The sequence below is a fragment of the Engraulis encrasicolus genome, chromosome 14 (genome assembly GCF_034702125.1).
Source record: "Engraulis encrasicolus isolate BLACKSEA-1 chromosome 14, IST_EnEncr_1.0, whole genome shotgun sequence".
NCBI lineage: Eukaryota > Metazoa > Chordata > Actinopteri > Clupeiformes > Engraulidae > Engraulis > Engraulis encrasicolus.
In genome coordinates, this window is record NC_085870.1 from 10,181,200 (window position 1) to 10,191,199 (window position 10,000).

The 10,000-nt window shown below is 45.0% G+C and overlaps 1 protein-coding gene across 2 annotated transcripts in view; it reads left to right on the forward strand.

Annotated features, from left to right (window-relative positions):
• LOC134462059 (calcium/calmodulin-dependent protein kinase type 1-like) overlaps nt 1-10,000 on the forward strand; it is a 73,920-nt gene that overhangs the window by 36,290 nt on the left and 27,630 nt on the right. For both annotated transcript variants that reach the window (XM_063214911.1, XM_063214910.1), the window contains exon 3: nt 677-808. In XM_063214911.1, the coding sequence (XP_063070981.1) occupies nt 677-808 (132 nt within the window). The remainder of the gene's footprint in view (nt 1-676; nt 809-10,000) is intronic.

Genomic DNA, 10,000 nt, shown 5'->3' on the forward strand with positions numbered 1-10,000 from the left:
CACACACACACTCTCTCTCTCTCTGTCAATTCAATTAAATTCAAAAGTGCTTTATTGGCATGACAAAAGAAACTTTGTATTGCCAAAGCGTGGTACATAACATATATAAGACAACAATAAGAACAGTAAGACATAATAAAATTATACCATTGAAATGTGTGCGTGTGCGTGTGCTTGTGCTTGTGTGTGTGTATGTGTGTATGTATGTATGTAGAGTGTGTGTGTGCACGCGTGTCTCAGTTTGTTTGTGTGTGTTTCTGTGTGCGTGTGCGTGCGTGGGTGCACGCGTATGTCCATCCACAGTCCTTGAGTGTGTTTCGGTGAAAATTCGAGCACATAAGCATAAGATATTTAAAGAATAGTAGTATTTATTTACATGTCTCTCTCTGTCTGTCTCTGTCTCTGTCTCTCTCTCTCACACACACACACACACACACACACACACACACACACACACACACACACACACACACACACACACACACACACACACACACACACACACACACACACACACACACACACACACACACACACACACACACACACACACACACACACACACACACACACACACACGACACCTCTGTTCTTACTGTCAGTTAACACCAATAGGAAACAAATAAAAGACTAACCTGTCATGCTCGTGCGCATGTGTGTGTGTTTGTTTCTCCAGGGGTGCATTCTCGGAGGTAGTGCTAGCGGAGGAGAAGCGGACCCAGCGGCTGGTGGCCATCAAGTGCATCCCTAAGAAGGCTCTGGAGGGGAAGGAGAACAGCATCGAGAACGAGATCGCCGTCCTGCACAAGTAGGCTTCACCAGCTCGTTACCAGAGATTCTTTAAGTATAGAGATATGCTAATGTAATAGGTTGCTATGGGCACCTAACGTGACCAGGTTCCGGTCTGCCTAAAGGGGCGTGTCATAATACTCCTAGCATTGAATGGAACAGTCCTTAGGTCTGCCTAAAGGGGGATTTCCCCCCCTCCCCCTTGCAATTGTAGAACCTGGAAACAATGTGCCAATAGAACCTCTCTCTCTCTCTCTCTACTCTCTCTGTCGTTACTGTAACATGATAACACTGTACTGTAGGCAGGGCTCTAAATTAACTTTTTTCATCACCAGCCAAAATGGCCAGTAGATGTTAATTTTACTAGCCAAACACACTGACTAATGGGATAAAGTAGCTAGTAAGATAGAAGGTATTTTCTACCAGCCAAACTGAGCTTTCACCAGCATTTGGCTAGTTGGCTGGTGTTCATTTGGAGCCCTGACTGTATGTGTGTGTCACACTGGTGCCCTAACTGCAAATAGTGCAAATCTGTGCTTTTCCAGTATTCTCCCTACACCACCTGCACCAGATTTATGCTATCAATGTAGACGCAAGCGTTTAACTTAGATGTGCATAGAATATTCGTTTGGAATGGTGTTTGTTTGTGCCCGATGTACAATGGCTTGGAACGTCCAATCAGCCAATCACAATGAAGAACCAGTGTCAGATTTGAAATTTATGGTGGCAGCAAAACAAGTTTAGAAACAACAAAAAAACAAGTTTGCCCAACAACTAAAATGGTGTAATGAGTTGGACAGGCAACAGGCAACATTGATATGTTGTGATGATCACAGTAAAGTCGCTCCAGTGAAATGGGAATCACTTTCACTTTTGCACCTTTTTTTGACGATTCTCTCATCCGAACAAGTCACATATTGGAAATTGGATATTTTTCAAAATTGCCTGGAGCAGTTAGTGTGTGACTAGATGCGGCGCCATACTCATGTCTGAGCACTTCACAGTATGTGAAAAGCACACAAGCAGTCTTCAGTGTGTTCATTGGAGTTTGTTGGGTGCTCTTGGATATCGGGGATCAGTTCATGTAGAGAGAAGAGTTCATCCAGGCACTCTAAAATAAGGTGTCCAAAACCATTAAAGGCTTTTTAATGTAACTTCCCGTTTGGACACCTTATTTTGGAGTGCCTGGATGAACTCTTCTCTCTACACTTCACAGTATGTGTTTGAGACTTCAGAAGAGCACTACTCATTACATAGGGATGCTGTGGAGGGGGACAATCCAGTCACCTGTCTCAATCCCAGCGAGGGAGGCAGGGGGCCCGAACTGGATCCTCATTACTCTGTAAGTTTTGCATGGGGGGTCCCTTTTAGATGACTTTAGTTGACTGGATTGGCCCTGCTACCATATGTTTCCTAGTGATCCAGGATTTGAGCCATGAGGCCACCATGAGGTGCATAGAGCTTGAAAGTCCCGCCCCTTAGTTCCGCATTTCACGGGACCTAAGCTGACCATCTAACAACATGGTAGCGAGTAAATATCTTCTGATCTCAGTCATTATATGCGCTGGGCTACAAATATGCTGTTTAAGAGGCTAGATAAAGATTCTTCATGCAGAAGTATCAACGTTTTGTTCCGAGGCCGTCTGCGTGAAAAATGTGAAGAAACACAGCTTTCTAAAAAGTTTGGGGGTTCGTACGAAAAATTAAACAAAAATATCAGAAATCAGGAGCTCGTGGCACAACTCGAAGGGGATCGAAATATCATTTTAATAGCGCCATTGGATTACATGCTACGATTTTCGGCTAAAAACGCTGTTGAGGTCCCATGAAATCGGGGGAAGTGACGTCACTTTCAAGCTCTATAGTGTCTTCATTCTATGAGCAGCTGTGATGCCTGTATGTTTCAGTGCTGTAGTAGGTGGTGGGTTGTGACTGTAACAGCTTCAGTCCGTTCCATAGCCAACGCACTGTGCCCTTGTGCAGGGTATCTGACCCCACACATTGCTCCCAGGGATCTCTGCTTGTCTGGTCTGTGCCTATTAGAACCAGGATGAAAGCTGTAGTGAAATACGATGCTATATGTTCCAGCATACGCACACGCACACTCACACACACACGCACACGCACACGCACACGCACACGCACAAGCACACACATACACATACACACACACACACACACACACACACACACACACACACACACACACACACACACACACACACACACACACACACACACACACACACACACACATACACACAATTTGCCGGTCACACTGCTTTTGACCCAGCCACAGCTGTACTCACACATGCACAGAGAGAGAGAGAAAAAAAGGATCACAACAACTACTTCACTCATCATGTTTTGCTCCAAAAGATTGGTACGTTGCTGGTACATCCTTTTTAGCTTTTTTTTTCTCTTGCGGAAGTATCCAATGTGTTTCCACCCCAATTAGTGCCACCCCAAATGATGGTAATGATGTGCGGAAGGGGTTAAAATGCCTCCTGTTGAAACCACTGGAATTATGAAGCTCCGGAAATGAACCGACGGAGCCCAAGCTATTTTTAGTGGCCTTGTTGCCTGGGTTACTGCCGGCACAGAGGCCTAGCCTAGCCGCCACACTGAGCTGTGTGTGTGTGTGTGTGTGTGTGTGTGTGTGTGTGTGTGTGTGTGTGTGTGTGTGTGTGTGTGTGTGTGTGTGTGTGTGTGTGTGTGTGTGTGTGTGTGTGTGTGTGTGTGTGTGTGTCTGTGAGAGAGAGAGAGAGAGAGAGAGAGAGAGAGGGAGAGAGAGGGAGAGAGAAGGAGAGAGAGAGAGAGAGAGAGAGGGGGGGAGAGAAGATGAAGAAAGATGAGTGGAAGGCCTGTAAGTATTTTGATGATAAGGGAGCTGCCGAGTTTGTGTGTGTGTGTGTGTGTGTGTGCATGCGTGTGTGAGTGCATGTGGGTTTGTTTAGTATTTAGGGGAGACAAAATGGGGGAAAGCATGAATAGTTCTTTTGGTGCATCTTGGCCTGGTTTTCCGTCTTACCTTCTGCATCCAAATCCGGAGTGTTGTGTGCATGCGTGTGTGAGTGCATGTGGGTTTGTTTAGTATTTAGGGGAGACAAAATGGGGGAAAGCATGAATAGTTCTTTTGGTGCATCTTGGCCTGGTTTTCCGTCTTACCTTCTGCATCCAAATCCGGAGTGTTGTGAGTGACGCAGCCTATCGCAACACAACTCTCCCTATCCAAGCTCTCCTATTTCCAAGGCAACGCCTCAACTAAAAAAAAAAAAGTTTGACAATTGTTGTCTTTGGCCAATTGCTAGCCACAGCAAATGCGATGTTACATCACAAGACCCAGGTCAATCACATCACACCCTCGGTGGGAACACAGTGTCTGATCACTGTGGCTCGTGGTTATTCAAGTGCTGAGGAGAGGGGAAGGTAAAGGTTGTTTGCTTTTCACATCAGATAGCATCAGAGATCGGAGTGGAATATGAGTTCATTTTGTCAATTTCATTTACATGTCTTTTGCATTTCAGAGCCAAAGCAAGTACAACCCACAAAATGACCACAGGCATTGGCAAAAAGTTTGAAAATATGTAAATATATGGGCTGAGACATGAATGACTCTATAGTGTACACATGCACAGAATGGCAGATGAGGAGAGTTCCACATCAGATCATTCCCACACACCCCTATTCAGACTTCAGGCAGGAAAAAAATCTGTAGCCTGGTCCCACCTAGCCTGGTCCTGACCATCCCATAATAATACTATTTCCTTTCGTATTTATGGTCTGGAAGTTGTGTGATCTGACACGATTGCAGGAAGCAGGAAGTTTGCACTCAGTTATGGTTTGAAATGATTGGACAGCTCTCACCCAATTGCTGACAGTTACTCAACAACAACATAGCGCAGACCAGAGCCATTGGCGCAGACGTTTTCGTCATCGTCACGAGCGTCCTCACCCTTTCTCCCCCACGTGGGGTGCTTATTCGCTCATTGGCTGTTTTCTGATTAGATTAGATGGGGGGCGTTGCGATCAAAATCCCACCGATCTGGCACTCCACAGAAGAGCAAGGCCAGTCTACCGTAGTGGAGCCAATCCTTTGACGGAAGTACGTAGGATGGCTCGCGAGGCTAGGTCCCACCCATACAGTATAGGCCTACTGCCTATTACACTACACTGAATTTGGATTTCAAGTAAGTGTTTCCAGCATGCCAAGTCTCAGTTTCTCCTGGCAAAAAAAGATCTGATGTTGTTGTACATTCTTCCTGGTCGTACATGGAGTTCACATTTGGTGGACGGTCACGGGAACCCCCTTTGAGAACTTCCTGTCAGTGGGAAGCTTTCCAAACAAATATCTGTGACAGATCTCTGCCTGCCTGTCCTCTCTGTGGAAGTTCATTAGTATGCTACGCAATTTAGTTTTCCTTTTCTTTTTATAGTATGTGTTTTTGGGCTTTTTAGCCTTTATAGAGATGAGACGGCTGAAGATGGTGACAGGAAGTGAGTGGGAGAGAGAGATGGGGAAGGATAGGGAAAGGGCTGGAATCGAACCTTGGTCCCCGGTGTAATGGTACGGCGTAATAGTGTGCTGAGACATGTTGCCCCCAATTTATCAGTTTTCTGAATCAGTGGTCTGATGTGTTGTTAGCTCTTTCTTGTTGAACAGGGAGTTCACATTCAGTCCCGCAGGCCCGCCTCTTGAGAAATTCCAAGGAAGTTATACTGGAGGCTTGCCAAAAAGAGGCTGTGAATCGTTTTCCAGAACTTGCATCCTATCCTCTGGCCTCCAACCTTGTACCTCGTTGTTGACTTGTGTGTTAAATGTGTTTTATATGGGCTATTCATTTAACATCCAGAATACATACACACATGATACATCTGAAAAACATATTCATTGTGGCACATGACGACATTCATTCATGTTTCATGTTGCATGGCAAAAAGAAGAGGTACACAAGACAAAAAAGTTGGGAAATACTGATCTGTGATACAAGCTGGGCTGTAGAGTACTGGTAGAGTACTTTTATTAATCCCGAAGGAAATTAGTGAAAGCACTGTTTGGCAAAAAGGGGGATACACAATAGCCTGAGTATCATCCTCCGTAGTGACCGCGCTGGCTCAATACTTTCGCTTGCTGACCACGGAGTCTGACCCTGCAGCCACCCCCGGCAGTTGGAAATTATCTCACTTAATGAGGGAATTAGCCTTTCGCAAAACCCCTCCCACAAACGGCCGCCAACCAATCCGAGCTCAGCAACGGTAACTAAGGAGTGTAGAACTTGTCGAGGTCCGTCAAAAACCTACGATTTCAGGGAGACATACAACGTGTGCCTATGGCACCGTCAGGGTCCGACACCATCTGAAGATTAATTAGGACCTCATTTTTTCACTTTCCCGAAGCAAAAACCTCAAGCGGACTGATAACAGGGATGGATTAAGCCATGTGAAGGCTATTAGCTCCAGGTGATCATATTTAAAATTAGCAGGCTAACTGTGCAATCGTCTTGTTTGCTAATATAGCCCCCTTCCCCCTTGCATTTAGCTGGCAGAAAACGTACCCTAAACAAATAATCAATGCATCGCTCAGACTTAAGGACAATATTATATGATATTATAGTATTGGATCCACGGCATTATGATTCAAATTTTATTGGGAAACTACTAGTTGCGTTGTTTAATATGCGCCAAATGCACAGCCCACGGAGCAGCCCCCACCCTCTCTCCTTCCCAGTTTGTGTCTGTGTATATGCGTCGAGTGTGACAGCAAAAAAAGTAACACTGAAATGGGGCTGCGCTTGTTCCAACCTTGTTATGAAGATATTAACTGTCAACTAAAACCATTAAAGTGAACAGAAGAGAAACGCCCAGTGTGACTGCCCAAAAGCTGCGCAGTGTCAGTGCCGAAAGCCCGTCAAAGGTCTTGGCGGACGGCAATGTCCCAGTTTACACCAAGCACTATCAAATGTCCTGGTTACAGACATCACATCGCCATCATCAAGTTGTTGTATTTCAGTTGAATATGTAAGAGGGCTTGGGGAGGGGCTTAGACTATCAGCGAGCCTATTGGCTATTCAGATACTGAACGAATATCTGAATTCCAACTGCCGGGGGTGGCTGCAGGGTCAGACTCCGTGGTCAGCAAGCGAAAGTATTGAGCCAGCGCGGTCACTACGGAGGATGATACTCAGGCTAGATACACAAGACAAAAAGGCTGGGAAACACTGCTCTGTGATACAAGCTTGGTGCTCTCCCCTCTCTCCTGTTTGAAATCCATTAGTCAGCTATTGTTTCAAGGATCACTTCATTAGCTGGGCCTAGCTCTTGTTTTGTGTGCAGAGTAAATACAGTTTTTTTATGGCATGAGTAATTAAGTCAGCTGGCTTTTAAAGGCTCTCCCCAGCGAACCTCATCCCCTCACACACACACACACACACATGCACGCGCGAGCACGCACGCACACACACACGCACACACACACACACACGCGAGCACGCACGCACACACGCACGCACGCACGCACACACGCACAGCTTCCTCTCTTCTGGCTGTTGACAACCTGCCAGCTGTAATGGCTTGGGCATTAGCAACACACACAAAGAGGTGTACACAGAGGAAACAACACGCACACACACACACACACACACACACACACACACACACACACACACACACACACACACACACACACACACACACACACACACACACACACACACACACACACACACACACACACACACACACACCACACACACACACCGTTTTGTCACCCCAGTTTTGTCGGCACTGCAGCAGTGCAGTGAGTGCTGCTGTCACATCTGGAACTTATTCAGCCGGGCTGATGAGGCCATTCTTTCCCCTCGCTCTCCCCTCCGCATCACACTGGAGCGGGCAATCTGGACACATGGAACTATAGCACCATTAATGTGCGTGTGAGTGAGTGAGTGAGTGAGTGAGTGAGTGAGTGAGTGAGTGAGTGAGTGAGTGAGTGAGTGAGTGAGTGAGTGAGTGAGTGAGTGAGTGAGTGAGTGAGTGAGTGAGTGAGTGAGTGAGTGAGTGAGTGAGTGAGCGAGCGAGCGAGCGAGAGAAAGCGGAGAGTGTGTGCGTGTGTGTCTGCATATGGATGTATGTGTGTGTGTGTTGGAGAGAGAGAGAGAGAATTACTTTCTATGACAGATGAAGAGACAGACAGAGGGATGAAGAGAGGGATGGATAAAGAGGATAGTGGGTGTATTGTGTGTATTGTTGTAGGACAGCCGACAGAGTCTGTGCATAAGGATGTAGGTCTACAGTATGTATGTTTTAGGAGAGATGGAGACTCAAAGGAGAGAGAGAGAGAGAGAGAGAGAGAGAGAGAGAGAGAGAGAGAGAGAGAGAGAGAGAGAGAGAGAGAGAGTCTGTGCATAAGGATGTAGGCCTACAGTATGTACGTATGTTTTTAGGAAGAGAAAGAAAAAAGAGAGAGAGAGAGAGATGCTGTATGAAGAGATGGAGGGAGAGATGGAGGGTGTGACAGTGGCATAGGGAGGACAGGATGGTCCCAGGTGGGCTGTTTACGCCCCACTGACCTCATTAAGATCATCAGTCACCTGCTCCAGTGGGCTTTCTGCCACCAAACCCCCACTCCAGGCACCACACTCTGCTCCACTTCACCCTTCCCCAACATCACCACCACCCCTCACTCTGCCACCACAATCTGGCCCGCCACACCCTTCCCTATGACGACTGCACCCCACACAACCTCACCCCTCACCTTCCATGTCCCTGTCCTTGCCCCACTTAATTCAGGGCAAATGCACCATACAATACACGATACGATGCGATAGTACTGTTGTTTGCACTGAAATTAATTAATTTGCATCCAGGACAGGACAGGACATACACATAGCATCACAGACAGAGGACAGAGGCCTATATACAGACATCCAAACATACATGTATACATACACACATTACATACATTATTATTATTATTAGTAATAGTGGTAGTAGTAGTAATAATTACTCATTAATATTAATTAATTAATTAATATATAAATATTATTATTAATAATAATAACATTACATACATACATACCATGACAACATCCCAACATCACCCACTCCAACATCACTACACCCCGCTCCACACATTGTGCTCCAACCACCTCCACCCCTCTAATCCGTATGAAACGCATAAGAGCTTGATTACATTGCAGAAAGTGTAGTAGCTCTAATTCTTGAAAACACATTCCACTCATGGAAGTGTTAGTTTTGTTGAAAATCAATCACCTTCGTTTGACCTTTGTTTCTGATAATATATTTCTATTTCGGATTTGAACAAAACATTTTTTGTGACAAAATTAAAACCTGTTTAATATCAAGAATCAGTAGAAGTTGTTGTAAAAAGAGTGGTAGGAAATTATTTAGTAAACTACTTTAAAAAGCACAAAGGTCTCACCAATTCACTAAACCAGATAATCTTTAGGTAGATTACTGTATCTATCTAGTGAAACCACCTGTGTTTAGGAGCAGAGACAGAAGAAATACTATACATTACTTTGAAATGCCTACTAATGGAATTGTTGCTTCAGCTTGTCTCATTATATCGTCACTCCAGTTTGTCCATCTGCCCTGATGGGAGTTTTCATTTCAATGAACGGTGCTCGTAATTTGAAGGAAGACACCCTGTGGTCAGTAGCAGTATTGCAGACATTGCCACACCGACAATGGTGGCTTGTCCAAAGGTAAAGCAAAGAAAGCTCCCGCACACTGTTCACATTTGCATGGTTTAATGCAACGTTTCGGTCTACTGACCTTCTTCAAGCAATTCACTTGTCCAAAGGTCTCATTACCTGCTTCAGCAATTTAATATAAACAGTCTTTAAAATTGAATGTAATACTATCATGCTCCTTCTACTGTGTGCAAATCAATCCAAATTGATGTTGGGCACAGAGCTTGAGATCATGTGTTTTTCACAAACAATGCTGTGTTCTCCCTGAACAGGAGCTTCACTGTTTTAGATTCTTGTTTGTTAAGTAAGCTGATCACAGGGTTGCAGTTTTCTCCTTTTATCTTTTAACCTTTTATCTGGTAAAAGATTGTACAATGAGCCCTAAACTCAATTTTGCGTCATGACCAAGCAATTGTCTATTTAAAAACAGGCGGCAGGAAGTATGCCACCAAAAATAAGCCAGACATAGATCTTATTCTGTTGAGGTTGTCAGTGATAGA